General features: G+C 62.5%; 1 protein-coding gene across 1 annotated transcript; it reads right to left on the reverse strand.

The window, feature by feature from the left end:
* Positions 1 to 1226: 1226 nt before the first annotated feature.
* POP4 (POP4 homolog, ribonuclease P/MRP subunit) lies at positions 1227 to 7761 on the reverse strand. Its single transcript, XM_028504067.2, has 7 exons — positions 7540 to 7761; positions 5979 to 6031; positions 4350 to 4573; positions 2748 to 2825; positions 2534 to 2595; positions 2126 to 2227; positions 1227 to 1710 (listed from the first exon to the last, which is right to left on the reverse strand). Exons 1-7 carry the CDS (start codon positions 7583 to 7585, stop codon positions 1574 to 1576), a joined length of 702 nt encoding a protein of 233 aa, XP_028359868.1. The 5' UTR covers positions 7586 to 7761; the 3' UTR covers positions 1227 to 1573.
* Positions 7762 to 17302: the final 9541 nt, after the last annotated feature.

Here is a 17302-nt window from a genome sequence, read left to right on the forward strand (position 1 = left end):
GGGGTGGGACTCTGGCTGTGGCGAGTGGACACACGGAGACCCTTCCCAGGGGGAGCCGGTTCGTGGGACAGGTGACAGCTCCATGTGCGACGCCAACACACGTCCGGGGGCGGTGCTGGCGGCCATGGTTGTCACCCCCCCCCCCCCACCCCGCCCCAGACACACTCAGAGGAGCCGGGAGGGTCAGACAGCCGTTCTGGACTGGGGGGGGGGGTGGGGCAGGAGCAGGCAGACAAGAGGCAGCTGCCGTTGTTCTGAGAACCTTGAGTGTCCTTGAGGCCCTGGAGGAGCCCACCCCGGGGACCAGTGGGGGCATGAGTGGGGCGGCGTTCAGGGCCCAACAGTCCCATGTCTGGAAGATGGGAGAGGTCAGGGAGGCGGCCAGAGAAGGGGCGGCCGGGGAGGTGGGAGGACGCCAGGCAGCGTGGGCAGGGAGGGGCTACCGCCGCCCGGTGCCCCCAAGGCCGAGAGAGACAGAGGGGGCCGAAGACGGGCCTCGGAGGGTTGGCTCCTTCGAGCGAGCGCGGGTCGGTGGGGTGGGGTGCGGGGCGCACAGCCAGCTTCCCTCTGAGCCCCCCCACAGCTGCTCAGGCCTGTCCCGGCCCCGGCCCGGTTGGCACTTCCATGGGGATGCGGGGATGTAGTGAGCGTGCCCGGTGAGGACCTACTCCGCCCCCCACGCCCCTCCTCACCGCCCCCCGCCTCACCCCTCACCCAGGAGCTCAGCCTCAGGCACCAGGTGCACGAGTGGGACACACCGTCCACGGGCAAAGCCGGCCGGCACGCAGGGCGGCCGGGCCCCGCCGGGCGCGCCAGCTCCCGCACTCCGGCCTGGCCCTGCATCTGTCTCCCTGGCGACGCTCGCCCTTCACAGCTCGGGAAGAACGACCCGGAGTGTTACTGACTCTAATTTTGATTTGTCTGCCCCTCTCGTTAATGACGCCTATTTAAGACGCCCATTAAAGGCCCATGAGGTTAATTAAATGGACAATTCCCACACAGTTCTATTAGAGCCCCCTTGATTAAATTAATATTATAGACATTTAACAGATGTCTTAATTAGGCATTATAGCTAAGAAACGCAAACTAAATTAGAGCGAAAGCCGCTGTCCAGGAAGGGAGCTCTTTAGGGTTGATTTACGGCATGTGAGGGACACCCTTGTTTACTCTTCAGAGCCCGGGACGAGCGGGTGACAGCCGCCCCACCCCGGCCCCCCACCAGCGCACAGCGGAGCCACAGCTCAGGCCCCGAGCCCAGGTCCACAGGTGCGTTTTACTGCCGCCACACGGCCCAGCCAGCACAGAGGGGGGGGGAGGAACACCAGCCCACACCCGTCTCGAGAGCAGCACCGGCCGGTGTCTCCTGCGGCCTCTCCTCTCCGGGGAGCGATGGAAACCCCGGACCCCACTCCCCAAATCCGCCCAGCACGGGCTGTGTCTTCCCGGATGATCAGCCGCTTGGGGCCGGGCTCCCCGCTGCGGGGGTGTCCCCAGGGGGCCCGGCCGGCTGCTGTCCATCCCAGCAGGGCTGGGTGTCCCGGGGGCTGCCGTTCCCGCCCTCAGCGGCCGATGCTCACAGGTCGATGGTCCCCTTCGCCTTGAACTTCTTCGCAGACCGCTCACTGGACCGGAACTGGAACTTGCTCCCGTAAATGTAGGAGAGGAAGCCGTCGGTTTCCACGGAGAACACGCAGTCTCGTTTGGGGATGACTGAGCCCGGGCAGGAGACGGAGGGTGAGGACACAGCCGGGCAGCACGGTCGCCCGCCTGCCAATGTCCCTCCCACCGTGCTGTCCAGAAACTGGCCAACGGGAGACCAGGGCCACTGCAGCAGCCCGGCCTCCAGGGGGCGCCCTGCCCACCCTCCACACCTCAGCTGCAGTGCAACCCCTGCCACCCATACCCTCCCAACCAGGACCAACCGGGGAGGCGCCGGTCAGGCCCTCCCAGGCCCTTTCCGAGGGGCCCAGGCTGTGGCTCAGCGGGAAACCTGTCACCACTTTCTGGGGCCAAAAGAATCTGCAGGGAAGCGGATGGAAGGGGCAGGAAGAACCAGCTCGAAAGCTACAGGACCAGGCCTCCCGGCCGGCTGCGGGCCCCGCAGGTCCGTGGCCCGCTCGCGCACCTTTCAGGCGGTCCTCTTTGGTGACAATCTTGAAAACGTGCTTCGTTTCCTGGAGAAGGATGCCCGTGACGCCCACGTAGGAGGGGCATTTGGACTTGGTGACTGCAGAGGAAAGGCAGCTCCGCTCAGGCCCTGGTGGGGCTGGGGGTGCCCCCGGGGGGCAGGGGCCGGGCCGCACGGGAGCCCCAGCCCCCCAGCCCAGGACTCTGCGGCCCCCGTGGTGGCCGGGCAGGCGTCTGGGAGGCCCTAGGGGAGGCTGTGTGGGTGGGGCCGGGACGACTGCGTTGTGTCCGCCCTGGCGCTGACCTGGGGACTCCCGTGAGGTGGGGGACATTCTAACTGCAGGACACCCTCCGCTGCCCGAGACACCCACGGGCACCCACGGCCACGCGCCACTGGCCCGGTCACCTGAAACGATGGCGCCGTGGAGGTCCGCCTTTAAGAGCTTGGCCTGGATCATCTGCGGCTGCCTGCGGGACACACGGAGCACCCGCTGCTGACTGGCTCGGAGCCCCGCCAAGGGGTGGCCGCAGCACAGCAGCTGGCTGCCCGGGCTGCGCCGGCAGTGGCCACAGGGCGGGGCTTCCGCCCCGTAGGGCAGGGCTGCAGAAACGCAACTCACGTGTCTGGCTTGAGGCCGTTGCACAGGTCCCGGATGTACTGCTTCCAGAGCTCGTGCAGAGGGAGGAAGAGGCTGTACCTGTGGCACCGTGAGAAAAAGGTAACTAGTCGGGCGGGCTCTGGGGATTACAAGTCCGACGTGCAGAGCCTGGCTGCACGCCCAGGACGACCCGGGGTCCCTGGGGACTGGACGACCTGTCTCAAGTCAGGCACGTCTGCCTCTCGAGCCTGTCCCCTCATGGTGGAGCCTTCCTGAGGCTGTGCTTATGCCAACCAGAGGAGGAAGACACGCCTTCCTTTGCCCCTCATCCTCCCTGCCGCCTGGACACAGTTGTGACAGCTGGAGCTCAGGCAGCCATCTGAGACTATGAGGCATATCTAAAGATGCTGGTGCGGCAAGGCCACACCGAGGGCCTCACTGCCTGTGGAACCGCCTGCCACCCCAGCCCGGCCCCATGCTCAGCTGGACTCCTCCTCTGAGGGGGCAACAAGCGCCCCTCTTGTCTGAGCCACTGCTCCTCTGCAGGCAGCCGACCTGGGTGGGCCCCATCAGATAGGAGACGCTGGCTGTCTTGCAGGCCCCATGGGAGGGAACAGGTCTGCCTGGACGGTGACTGAGCAAGTGGTGGGGGGGAGGGGTGTGCCCGGATGAGAGGACCCTAAGGCTTTCCTCTGCGGCCACCATCACGTGGCCTGGAGCCTCGCGGGGAAGCCACGCACGTGGAACTGCAGGGCAGAGAAACGAGAACCTCGAGCTCCAACCCAAAGGGGGCCCTGCTGGCGGGGGCACCACCAGGCACACCCGGGCCGGTAGCAGCCCCTCCTGCACCCAAAGCCCAGCCAGTGTCCCGAGGTGCCAGGGACGAAGTGGCAGACTTCGTCCAGTGGCTGCAGGGGGCGCTCTGGTGCAGATCGCGAGCACAGGTCTGCAGACGGTGCTAAGGGACGTGCACCGTGACCGCGGAGGGCACCGCGTCAGCGGGAGGAAGGGACAGGACCTCCCACGGAGCTGCCTGGCCCTCTCACAAGCTTCCGAAACACGTGGGCAGCACGTCTGCGGCAATAAAACCCCAGTGGGTCAGTCTGCCCAGCGCTATTAAAAGCTATAAAGAGACACACGCTAAGAAATCCCAGTTCCTCTTTTCCTAAAAGAGCTGAAAGACAAACAGCCTGTTGCCACCAGCAACGGGACGGAAGCCAGCCCGTCTCACCAGCCTCCGCACTAGAAGCCAAACAATGCCCTGGCTGGTGCCGCCAGGCCGGTTAGAACGGAGGTTAACCCAAAGGGCACTGAAAGGTCACGGGTTCAGGTCCCGGTCAGGGCACAAGCCTAGGTTGCAGACTCAGTTCAGGCCAGGGCGTGTGAGAAGCACCCAGCTGATGTTTATCTCCCTTCCTCCTCCCTTCCCTTCTCCCCAAAATCAAAACCAGTACGTCCTGGATGAGGATTTAGGAGGAAAAAGAGTCAGTCAAACCCAGTCCGGATTGGTAAACGAAGGCTGCCCCCTAGTGGCGGCAGCGGGAGAGGCTCCCTTAGCGCAGGCGGAGCAGGGCTTCCCAAGCTCCCACCCTGACTCAGGAAGGCAGGCAGGGGGCGGGCTACCTCTGCTGCTCCGGTTTGATGTCGAAGAGCCGCAGCTCCCTCCGCTGCCTGGCAGAGAGGCCCCTGGACTTCTTCTTCGCCTCCTTCCGCTTCCGGCGGGGAAAGTACTCCAGCACCACGGCCTTGCGCTGCAGCTGGTCCTCGCGGGCGCGCGGGCTCATGCCCGGCGTGCTGCGCTTCAGGAAGGCCCTCACGAAGGCCTCGGCCCGCTGGGTGCCGGGGTGCTGCGGGGGGACCAGGCGGGACAGGGCTCACTGCTCTGCGGACGGGGGCTCACACGGCCTCGTGCACGCTGCGCGTCCCCCAGCCACGGCTGTCCAGACCTGGGAGTCACACTCACAGGCCAGTCCGTGGCTGTCACACCAGGCGGCCAGGCCCAACGCCGGCAGCCTACCCCGGGTCTCTGAGACCATTCTGACGAAAAGGGAGGGAAGCCACCTCTGCACTTGGAAGAAAAGGCTTCCCTGACCTTCGGCAGGGAAGGGAGGCTGGGGAGCGAGAGACGATGACATGTAATCTGGAGCGGCAGAAGGAGGCAAGCTCAGAGCGGCCCTGAGCCCCAGCCTCGGAGGAGACAGTCTGCACACTCGGGAAGATGGCTCGGGTGGGGCTCCAGGGCGGCCAGCCCCGGGGGGGGGGGGTCAGGGCTCGATGGCATGGTCCTCTTCGCTTGGGTCTCTAGCCCTGGCTGCTCCCCGAGCCTGCTGCCCCCTCGCTTGGGGAAGGAACTGTCGGCACATCTCGGCCCCCCACCCGCTCCCCACTCTCTTGGACACACAGTGGAGCGTCCTGTGACCGTGACTGAGCACAGGCTCCCAGAGAGGGCATCTGGGCAGAGCGACGGTCACAGCTGCAACTCTGCAGAGGGCCCCAAACACCTCCGCCCCCCCCCCCCAGGGCCTCTGCCCCAGCCCACCCCAGCCCGGGAGCACCATCTGCTGAGGTCTTGCCTCTTGGCCAAGCCACACCCCCAACCCCTGTCACTCTAAGCAAGCTGTGAGCACCCTGAGGGTGACGTGTCCTTGGGGAAGATGAGACACACACAGTGTTCAAGCAGCACACAGTAGGGTGAGCCAAAAGCCCACCATCATCACTAGTGTCGCCATAAGAGAATGACTGTGCCGTCTCCACCCCCCAAGTGGCCCTTCCATGGAGAAGCCAAACAAAGCCCTATCGGTCTTCCGAGATCTTGATGTCAAGGCGTCTCCGTCCTCACAGGCCAGTCACCGGCGCGGCTTCTGTCACAGCCACACGCAGACCCACCCCATACATCTCACGAACTGTGACTTGCCTGCCCTTTTGGGGGGCAAAGGGGGCACAGGGACCAGGTCAAATGACAGTGTCCACCAGGGCAGGCTCCAGGTGGACACAGCCTGGCGTCCCCTACTCAGCGGGCGATGACACAGGTCAGGAAGTCCCGGCTCACCAAGCCTGACTTCGGCACATCGGGCTGAGACCCCCATTTGGAGATGGGTCACCGGAAGGGCAGACCCCGATGAGCCCGGCACACCCACTGGGGCGATGGGGGGAAGACACCAGAAAGAACCCCTGAGGCAGCACTAGAGCGAAGCCACTGAGCCATCTCTGTCATCACCCCCAGGGCCCCGGACTCCCTGCCGAGCCCCTTACCTGAACATCGAGCTCTCTGGCCTCTTTCTGAGAGAGGGCATGGTAGATCGCACCTGGGGGTGAACACAGACATGAAGCAACTCCCGTGGGTGTAAGCCCCAGACTTCTTAAACTACAGAAAGGACAATGCTCATTCTGAGACAGGGGGGTGGGGGTACAAAGGGTAGTGCTAAAGCTTTCTTAGCAGCCTCATCCTGCTCTGCAGTCACATCCGTCACAGGAATCCCAGAGGCCGGGCTTCTCAAACAGCGACATGGGTGGGAACCTCTGAGACTCATCACAGTGCAGATTCTGGGGCCCCAAGCCCACATCCTGCAGGTCTAGGAAGCTCCAGAAGGAACTGCAGGGAGGCCCGCACTTGAAGTTGCACTCGTTCAGAATACCACAGGTGAGGAGCCCGAGGGGCTGCTCGACTTGCCGTGAAGTAACTCATTTAAAAGTTATGTGATGCAGAAGGTTGGGATTATTACATTTTGTCAACTGTAAAATGTTTAAAAATTCTTTTTAGTTTAATATCTATGAAATTGCAAAGTATAACTGATGTCATCCTAAACTGATAAGATAAACAGGTCTTTCTTCAAGCTCTCTCTCTCTCTATATATATAGACAAACACAGTTTCAGGCTCTAAGAACTCCCACACTCCTGTTTCTCACTCAATTTGTCTGAAGAACTGTGGCCCAGGGACAGAGTACGGATGTGACCAAAATACGAATTAAGACAAGGGCCTAGTATAAGGGCTGGAAGATGAGAAACTATGGTTCGCACTACAAGCTATAAATTTCACCCCGGCTGATGAAGCAAACCAATGTGGTTACAAGTCTCATATTCGGGGTCTGGTTCTCTCTCAAATGTAAGACGGGGATTACAACGTGTTTGTGGAGAGCCACGTGCCCCGCCCAGAGCCCCGGGAATGACTGCGTCAGCGGTCACAGGTGCCCAGGATGGGGGAGTCTCTTCTGTAACAACGCACTTGTACCGGCTACTGAGCACTCATTACTTGCCATGGCCTTCCTCAAAAGCTACACATATTTTATCTCATTATACCTTTTGAACAATCCTTTAACGTGGTTACTATTTCTAGTATGCACGTGAGAAACTGGAAGCTCAGGGATCCTGAGATGCCTAACTTGATCACACGGGCTGGGACCGGCAACGGGGGAACTCAGAACCCCACGCAAAGCCGGCGCCAGCGATGTCTAAGTGCCCTGCCTCCAACTGCCCCGGGGCTCGCTCCCTTCCAGGCGCCTCTGCCTCCCCTCAACTCCAAGGCTTGGGTGGGCGGTGTCACTGCCCAAGGAGCTCCCAGAGCGTCGCACCGGACTTGGGTCGTTCACGGAGCAGCAGGCTGGGCGGCCGCTGACCACGCGCAACCGCGGGGGCCGCCAGCCTCCAGCTCTGGCATCCAGCCTTGGCTCCCAGACGGGGCCAAGCCAGCCGGGCCTCTGGACCTCAGTTTCCCCGATGTAAGGTGGGGCAATTCCCCAAACAGCTCCCTTCGCACTGCGCTCCGACCCTACCCTTCTCCCCCCACCAGCACCCAGGACCCCCAGCCCCGCTTACGCTCCATTCTGGGACCGCTTCCGGTGCGCTCTGATGACGTCTCCATGGGAGCCGCCCACGCTATCCCCCTTCTCCGGCTTCCTCAGCAGCCCTGTACCACCGCAGCCTTTGTCCCCAAAACCGGTGATGGAGAGGCTCCTCCTCGACCCCGGGCTCAAGATGCACGCAAAGTCCACAGAGTGACACTCCCGCGCTTGCAGGAAGAGTCGCCGACCCTCCGAGCTCGTGGGCGGCGGCGCCCGTGACGTCACCGAGCGCGCCGACTGGGGCGCGCATGCGCCTTGGAGCGAGTGCCGCCGCAGGAGAGACCGGGCAGCCCGCTGGCGTGTCTGCGCGGTGGGCTTCTGCTGCGTGTTTCGGAGACGGGGTGGGGGTGCCTGGAAGCCGCAGGGCCGCGGTCAGGACATGTGGAGCGCGCGATTTGTTTCTTTTTTCATTGCTGTAAAGGATAAACATTCAAACATGGGACACAGGTGCTTTCCCGCTAACGATTTTGTGCAGGTTGCACGGGAAGTCCATGGTATTGGCGGTGACCGTCCCCCCAACCACGAGTTTACCATAGGAATCCTCACGTATCCAGGAAAATGGAATAATTCTGCACTGAACGCCCGTATGCTCTTAGGTCCAACGATGAACGCTTCGCGCTGTTTGGGGGTTTTCTCCTCGTTGCGGCTTGAAGACGCTGAGGCTGCCCAGCGGCGTACTCGGGAGACAAGCTCAGGAGGATGCAGCCTCAACTCTTAAGTGCATTTCGGTGAAAATCAGGGCCCGTCTAGGAGACTTCCTGTGTTTCCTTTAAGTCTAACGGAAGGTCATGACCCTGAAGGCATCTCAGCAAACCTGTCGTGGGGACAGGGAAGGCTTTGTCTTTTGGGGAAAATTGTAATCCTCCGAGTTACAAAAGCCGTATATGATTTTACACATGTCACGTGTACACATGCGCTGTACACATGCATAGGCACACATGTATACACACCTGTGTCTACATAGGTTTGTATGTGTACATGTAGAAATTTTTCCTCCGGGTTTCTTTTAAGTGACTAAACCCGGTGTGTTTGGGGAGGAGGAGGCCTGCTCTGCTTCCCACCACCAGGCGGCCTTGTCTGCACGGTGGAAAAGTGACAACAGCCCCAGCCCCTGCGGTGGCTCAGCGCTCTGTGAGGCTACGCCTGGAGCGCCACCTCTGTCTGCATTCTCACAGAGCTGGCACAGCCCCTGAGGCTCAAGACTATGAGTTCCCTGGCCCAGCTTTGCCCTTGACCTGTGTGCTGATCCAGCCGCGGTGTATCGGCAAGGAGAGCTGGGGCTGGGGGTGGGGCGGGCGTAGGGCCACAGTGGCCCCAGGAGTCACTCCTCGGGCTCAGTGAGGCCGCTGCCCGCTCCAACAGAGAAGAGACCGGGCCGTGAGGCGCTCGTGCTGACAACCGACGTTCCTGCCGGGCACACCGGGTCCTGCTGGGTGACTGGGCGCTCTGGCTACGAGAATCCAAGGACTGAAGCTTCCAGGAGGGCAGCCTCGCAGTCCTGCCCCAGAGGCAGCGCCGGGCTCTGAGTCGGCGGGACACCGGCCACCTGGAGTTCCAAACAGCAGGGGCTATGCCACCCGACACGGGTGGTCAAATTCCAGTTTCTGAAACCCAGGTCTCTCTGTCACGCAGCCCCCACCAGCCACTCACGGAGGCTTTCCTGCCCCCTCCCATCTGAGACACAACTGCAACAGACCCCCCAGTTCCCCAGCGTCTCACTCTGAGCCGAGTCCGCTGAGGAAAGCTTGGTCTTGGTTTCATGACGGGGTGTCTGAATGAGCAGGACATGCACTGGGATCCTGAGAGGTTTCCTTCTTGGGGCATTTGGGGTCGTTCCCAAGGACCTGGGGGGGGGGTGGCAGAGAAGTCACTGCAGCCCTCACGTCCCCTCGCCTCTTCTGACCCGAGTGTGGCTTTGGGGAAGCAGCTGCCTGCACTGGGCTGTGGACCATGGTGCTTGTGTGCCAGTGGGTCCGCTCGGGCTCACGACGTGGGGAAGAGAGAGGGAGAACAGAGCTGACACAGTCCCCCCGTCCTGGCACTGGGGCAGGGCCGGGACGCAGAGAGGCCTGGCTTTGTGGTGCGTGACTCCCACAGCTCCCCCGGGGCTGGGGACAGCTATCTGAAGCCAGAGCAGGGGGACTTAGAACTGTGGAGAAACCTGACTCAGTGAGGGGTCAGGCCTCAGCCGAGCGGCCTGACAGGGAAAGGGGTACCCTGCGGGGAGGCAGAGATGCCCCCGGTCTTCCCGGGCCCTGCTCTCCCGTCCGACAGCCAGCTCGATGCTGTCAAAGTCACCGTCCATGAAGCACAGGAAGGGACAGGAACTGCGGCCGATCGGCAGCACAAGAGAGGTCAGCGCCTGGCCATGGGTGACCCCGATGTTTGAGCAGGAAGACGGGACCTTTAAAATACTGTTACAACCATGTCAACTGCCTCAGAGGGAAAGACGGGCAAAACAGGGCGGAAGGACGAGGCGTCTCCGTGGAGACTCGGAGACGCCACAGTCGGCGGTTCCTGGGAGGGCGAGCGCCTCTGCCCAGACCTGGCACGTCCGTGGCTCCTGAGGACTCGGCCCTGCGCACGCACACCTTGCCCTCCCCTGGCGGACAAACACTCACCTCCTGCACGCCCAAGGCCCGGCTGGGCCCCTGCGTCCTGCTTATGAGACGAAGGGAGGCCCGGGGACTGCTTCCGGCCTCCGGCCTCCTGCCTGCAGCCCCATGCAGGGCCCGAGGGTCGCTCCCCACGGCTGGGGGCTCTCGGAGCGGCTCCAGGCGGCTGGCAGCCAGGCCGCACACGTTGCCAGTTGAGAACAGCGCCACACCCAGGCTGGCTCTGGAATGTTTTCCACCTTCTCGGACCCACGGGTGCCATCACTTGGGGGGCTCCCTCCCCACCCATCAGTGCAGTGACAGGACCGGCCCGTTTGTCTGGCGCTGGTCTGCAGAGCCGCCAGGGCCTGGGGTGGGCCGCAGCCCCCTCTGTGAGCTCGGCATGGCTCCTCCCTGTCTCTGGGGTCTTCAGACTCGGTGGGGGGGGGGGGGCCCAGGAGCCACAGGGAGGGGACTGGATGGAGCGTGCACCTCTAACCCATGCCTGGGGCCTGCGACCCCTGCCTTCCAAGCAGCGCTGGCTGGGAGCGTCGCCCAGACGCCTTCCCCACAGGCGCAGGGAGGAGGGCAGCAGCCCCCTGACGCCAGGCCGGCCCCCGGGGGTGGGGGCAGCGGCGGTGGGAGAAGGTGAGGGAGGAGGTGGCTGGGGGTGCCGACCATGGGGTGCACTGGGAGTGCTGACGAAGGTTGAGTCCGCTGTGAAACCTTTTTTCCCATAATGAGGTTCCTTGACGCCAAAGAGGACCTGGCTCCAGCATTAACTGGGGTGTTGGGACTGTGACCGGTCCCACTGGCATTTATTATTTATTGGCTTGCTCTCACGCCCCGGGAGGGTTTGGAGTGGAAAACACAAAGCTGCCAGCCGTCCACAGCAGGACACCCAAGGTGGGCGGGAGGGGGCGCCCCAACACAAGGGCTGGACCTGCGGCCACAGTGCCTCTTCCTCCTGAGCCCCGGAGCCCTTCCCCGCCGCGGGGGCTGTAAAACCTGCCCCTTCCCGGGAACCGCGGCCCCTGGCACTAAAGCCCAGGCCCCCCGGGGGGCGGGGCGGTTCTCTGTCGACAGAGCTTGGGTTTAATGAGCACCTTTCCCCGGGGAAGGAACGGTCACAGAGGCGAGCAGTTGGAATGGGGCAGAGGAAGACGGAGGCTAAGAGGAGAGCACCTGTGAGGCTGGGGAAGAGGCGCGAGTGTGGGTGACACTCAGAAAGTGACAGCGGGGCATCGAGGGGGAGGCAAGGGGGGTTGGCAGCTGGCCTGTGGCCCGAGGCGGGCGGGGCGCCCCCTGGAAAGGTGAGGGGTGGCCCCCAGCGCTGGCCGTTTGTTTGCTCTCCGAGGCGCCTTCTCCCTTTCACTGAGAAATGATTTTCTGCCCGGTGACCTTGTCGTATTGCCAGGGAAAGAGACGGCCGTGCGGGCCGAGTAAATAATTCAGCGCCGGGCAGCGAGGCAGTGCCTGCAGCTCACGGATTCCGAGTGACGGGCGTGCTTCCCTATGTTTGCGGAGGCAGGGGCCGGGGCAGTGGGAGCCCGAGCTACCTGGTGAGACTGCTGCCCATTAAGCTTTATTTGTTTTCCAACGTTGGAGAGTGTCTGGTGACATTTATTCGTGACACCGAGGTCAGGAGCCACTTGATTGCTATTCTCCCTCCTCCTCATCAAGGGACAGCAGTGCTGGTGGCGGAGAGGCAGCCAGGACAGGGGCCAGCGAGTCTCACCGTCGTTACACTGCTGCCAGCCGCCCTCCGAACCCACAGCGCGTGGGCACCCAGGTTCTTGGGGACAAACGTCTGAAACCCCTGGGAGCCACAGGGGGGCTGCCTCCTGCTGGGGCAGGAGAGGTGGCCCCCAAGCAGCGCCACTGCGGAGTCACCATAACAGCCCCCGTGGTTTGTCCCCAACCTGCAGCCACAGGCCAGCTCCTGCCCCGGGGCAGGGGGGACCAGGGCTCCTGGGATCCCAACGTGGGGGGGGGCGTCATTCTTTCAGCAGGGGGCCACCTTCTCCGGCGTCATTTCACATGCAGGACCCCTGCTGAGCGTCACAGAGAAGTCCTGGCAGGCGGCACCTGACCCAGGGTTCCTGGGGGGGAGGCTGGGGGCCGGGAGGACACGAACGGGGAGATGACCGACCACACACAGGCTGGAGAGCGTCCCCTTGTCCCCACAGGGAAACCTGGGCTCAGAGCCCCGCCCGACGACGACAGAGTCCTGGGTGCACCCGGGCAGGGGGACATTGTTTCCCCTTTTTCTTACTCCCCGCCTCCCGTCTCCTCTCCAGCGGGAGAACGGATTTCCTACTCGGGCTGGTGGGGTTGGGGCACCCCTGCTTCGCCCCCCTGTGCACGTGCAAACTCCTGAGCTGGGGGGGGCAGCCAGGCCCAAGACACACCGGACCCACGGGAAGCACATAAATCCATTCCGGTGCCGGAGGCCCTCCCTTTATTTATTTATTTCTTTAATTAGGTCATTGATCAGCAGCATCGATCAGAAAAAATGAGGCCCGGCTGGCCCTGTCCTCAGAGGAAGATCAATGATGTTGATAGTCCAACATCCAACAGGACTAAGAACCCTCAGTAAACCAGAGATGGAAAGGTTTTCTCCGCTTGATACAGAGTTTCCACTCCACTAACGCCTGACCTGCCGGTGGGGAGGGAAGTGCTTCTGCCGTGAGGTCAGCAACAAGGCAGCTGCGGCCGCTACTCTCGCCTGTGTGGGAGGCGGCAGTCGGCGCGGTAAGACGTGGCGAGGAAAAAGACAGCATACAATCAGGAAACAACATCACCTTTTCTGTGCTGGCAGCATCTCCACGGAGAAACCTACTAAGGCATCTGGGGAGAAAGATACAGGACTTGTGGACGAGTTTGGTAAGCCTGCAGGAGAGAGATCAAAGTGCCCAGCTATGTTCCATGTTTCTCCTCTGGCAACAGTCGTACGTCTAAAGGTGGAGTGATGCGGTGGACGCGGGCATCAGACGTCTGAGACGCCTAGAGAAAAATCGGCACACGCCGTGCAAACCCCGTCGCCGGAACCTGCCCAGCAGTGTCGGGAGATGGAAGAGGCCCCCATTGTAGACGGGGAGAGACGCAGCACACTCACGGACCCCAAGGCCCGGCGTTGTTAGGGTGTCAGTTCTTTTTAACTTGATCTAGAGAGTCGACCCAAGCCCAATCGAAACCCCAGAAATTCATATATATTTTTGTAGAAACTGATGCACTAATTGTAAAATGTGTGTGTGAGCACAAAGGTCCGAGAAGAACGAAAGTAATTGAGAGAGACCTTCTCCTCGGACGCCTGGGGTCCCTGTCCCCGGCTGCAGGGCCCCGAGCAGAGGCAGGCGGTTGGCACGAGCAAGAAGAAGATGGAGGTGCAGGCAACAAAGGGCAGTGGTGGCTTTTGCGGCCTGGGTCCAGCCCCATCGTGGAGCCCCAGTGCCCCTGGGGTCCCCCGGGACGCCCTCGTCGGCCTCGCTGCCCCTGGGCGGGGGCCTTGGTCAGCATCCGGAGCGCCCACCAGGTCTGTGTGATCACACGGGACGGAGGGAATGTCCTGTGTGGCACCAACAGCGCCTGCTCCGGTCACAACACACAGCAGGTCACTGGGTCACCTCCCCTGGTCTGGGCAGCACAGCTGAGGGCACCTGGCGGCCGGCCCCGAGTCGGAGTGGCTGAGTGGTGGTCTCCCGGGAATCCTCGACTGGTCCGCCGGTGGAGCCCCCTCACTCCTCACCAGGGGCCTCCCCGGGGAGCCAAGCACTCCGTCCGCGGTCACCAGCGAGCACCAAGCCTCTGAACTGTCTCTCTGGCGGTCAGTCAGCCAGTCGCCCAGAGGGGATCGGGGGTTGCTGCTGAAGGAGAGCCGTCCCTGTAACACGGGCGGTCCGAGAGATGGGCATCAGTGTTCCGGAAAGCGACTGCGGTCAGCTTTGGTGCAACAAGTACCCGGTCTCCGGGACCTGGAGCAGCTCTGGGAGGCGGTGGTGGCAGGACCGAGCTGTGACCATCAAGGGTCGCAGCGCTGGGTCAGCGGAGTGGGGCTAGGACGTCACCATCAGGCCCTTTGGTGTTTAGGGGCAGGGGGACGCCCCGCTGCAAACCGCCCAGCGGGGAGTCGGTCGGTCGTGGGGATACGGCGTGCTGCAGACTGTGCTGTGGACGCACGGCAGGCTTTCCAGAGCAAAAATGGAAAATTTTGAATGCTGACATTACTAAAATAAATAAATAAATAAAATAAAAACAAAACTTAAAAAACTCAGGGTGTCTACAATCCAATTTACCTTCTCTGTGTTCTTAAATGGAAAACCAGATACGCGTCATTCGAAACATCGATTACTTGCTTTGGGGGTGGGAGCCTGGTGGGGTCCCCCTGCCGTGTGTCAGCCCCCGTCCCTTCTGATCGGGGCCGGTGGCCGCACCCATCAGAGGCCGTGGGGGCGGGGCTGGGGGGAGACAGGTGGGCTTCCTGAGTGCACGCGGGTGTGCCCACAGGTGCTCCCAGGCTGCGCCTGCAGGAGGCTGGTCGGTGGGTTCGAGGAGGGGTCAGCCGGTGGGGACATGCAGAGCCTGCCCTCTTGGAGGGGGCAGCTGCTGGGTGCTGCCTGAAAGTCCCACGCGGGTCAGAGACACAGGTGCCCCAACCAGGGACTGCAGTGCTGGGCTCCTCCCGTGGGTACGGCCTGGCCCACGCCCCCAGCGTGCTCCCCATCACCTCCCTCTGCCCCGCCTGCCCCCCCTCTGGTGCCCGCGGTGGCGTTGGTGGCAATGCTGACTCATGGTGCCGCAGCCCCCGCAAGCCCACGGCGGTCCGCACAGGCCGGGACGGGGCTTCTCCGTCGCCCACTGTGGGTTCTTCCCCAGCGGAGAGGAACTGTTTTGTCCTTGAACTTCTCTCTGCGCTGGGCCTGGGCTGCAGGTGGAACCCAAGGGAAAAGGTGTTCTGGGGGTGAGTTCTAACTGGTGGCTTTGTCTCCGGTGGGTGCTCGTCTCTCCTGATTGGTGTGTCCCCTCACACTCCACACAGGCTCCCCACTCTTGGTCCTCGACTTGGAGTGCTCCCCAGGGATCCCCAGGGAGCAGGCGCCTGGGTGCCCACCCACCTGCTTGTGGAACCGCGGGCGCACGCCTGACCGACCCTCCTTGGAGTCCCCAGCACCTCCCCAGCAGGGCCGCTGGTCCCTGGGGTCTGAGGGGTTTGCTGTGGCCTCCTGGGGACCCTCCTTACCCTCAGCCTCAGTCTGACTTCCAGTGTCGTCTGTCCGGGGCTCAAGCTCCCACTTCGGAGAAAGCGCCCAGCCTCACCCACGATTTCCTTTCCGGAAACCCCTGCTCCCCCCGAGGAGACCTCAGGGCCCGTTCCAACCTCCGTGCGTGCAGAGCCAGCGGCGGCCACAGAGCAGCCGCCCGGCGCACACCCGCCTCCTCCCCCCGTGAGCCGCGCGCGGCCCGCGTTGCCGAAATGGGAAACGGCTCCCCCAGCCTCGGCCCCGGCCCTGGAGCGGCCTGGAGCAGCGTCGCCCCGTCGCGGGCGCGCCGCCTCCACTCCGCCTGGCGTCGGTGAGAGCCGTGTTCGTTTCACGCACAGACGGCGCGGGTCCACCCTGACATTAGCCCGCGGCGGTATCGACTGATCCATAAAGAGATGATCCTTCCGGACAGACCCACCACCCAGCGCTGATCAATACAGATGAAATGTATTGGACATTGTATGTATGTGGGACAGCTTAATGTATCCACCGGAGCGGCAGCCCCGCCCGCCGGCGCCACGCGGGGGGTCGCTGCGCGGGGGGACGGTCAAAGGCACCTGTCTTTGCTCTCTCCGCAGGCAGGTACCGCCGTCCTGGCGGGAGCGGGTGGGCGGGGCCAGGTTGTGTGGCTGCACTGGGCCGCCGCCGCAGCCAGGAGGGGCGGGGACGACACGGGCGCGCAGGGGGGGTGTGGCCTCACCGCGGTGCAGTTCCAGTGCCGGCCAGCAGGGGAGGCTCTGCGCTCCGGGGAACCGCGGGACTCCGGGCCGGCCCAGGACTTCCCGCGTGGACCGTCGCGGGTCGTCCAGCGCTCCTATCCCGGGGGAAGAAGGCCTGGGTCTTGCACGGGCAACCAGACGCCTGCACTGGAAGTCACGCCTGCCCCTTCCGCGCCCAGCTCACTGGCCAGAGCTCGTCAAGTGCACGCAGGAGGCGCGGTCCTGACCCAGAGCCAGCCCAGGGGACACGGCGATGTCACGAGCAACCTGAACGACGCGCAGCTGGTTTAAACATTCGCTGGGTTTGGGACAAATCCATGAGATTGCGCCCTGGATGCGACCCTGTCAGGGCGTGAAGAACCACAGCCCCGGAGGCGCGTCTGTCTCTGTAAGACGTGCGTGGCCTGCCCCGAACACGCGGGTTTCAGAGGCTGGACGCCATCTCCAGATGCAGCGAGAAAGTGTGTGGAAGGAGGCCCCGCGTGGGCCCCAGGTTTCCCCTCCAGCCAGCAGCGACTTTAGTAACAGCAAATACACCCGGACCTGTGATCTCCCAGCGGCCCAATGGGTTGGCTCATTGGCTTAAAAGGAGAAAGGCTGACTCCACTGATACCACACCCCTTCCCAGGGAGCTCCTCTCCTGTAGGAGCCTGGCTGGGGGGGGGGGGGGGGGTCGCTGGGGTCGCTTGGTTCTCCGGGGTCCCCTGTCCCTGGGGGAATGCTCCTGTCCACAGGGGGCCCTGGGGCAGGTGCCCTGGGCTGTCCTCCAGCAGAGGGAACAGCTGGCCCCAGGGAACAGGACGGCCCGAGGCTTAACATTCATACACGCCTGTAGGGAGCTTATTTCAAAGTCGTTTTTTATTCAACGGTTATTCAGCAATATACAATACCGTGTAGAAACAAGTGTCGGGACTTGTTTCTGATGCATATTTAAAAATAAATATTATCGACAGTGAATTTTAATTAATGATACGATGTCTCTTTTTTCAATCAAAATGTCTCAAAAGAAATAATTTACTTCAATAAAAAAGGTAAGCCCCCGAAGAAAAAAGTAAATGAAAACAAGTCCCTAAACACAGCAATCTACTGAAAATATTTTGCTTTGTCAGGAAGGTGGGGAGCCGACGTTTTCCGCATCCTGTCCTGGAGGCAGCGGCTCGGGG

The sequence above is a fragment of the Phyllostomus discolor genome, chromosome 12 (genome assembly GCF_004126475.2).
Source record: "Phyllostomus discolor isolate MPI-MPIP mPhyDis1 chromosome 12, mPhyDis1.pri.v3, whole genome shotgun sequence".
Classification (NCBI taxonomy): domain Eukaryota; kingdom Metazoa; phylum Chordata; class Mammalia; order Chiroptera; family Phyllostomidae; genus Phyllostomus; species Phyllostomus discolor.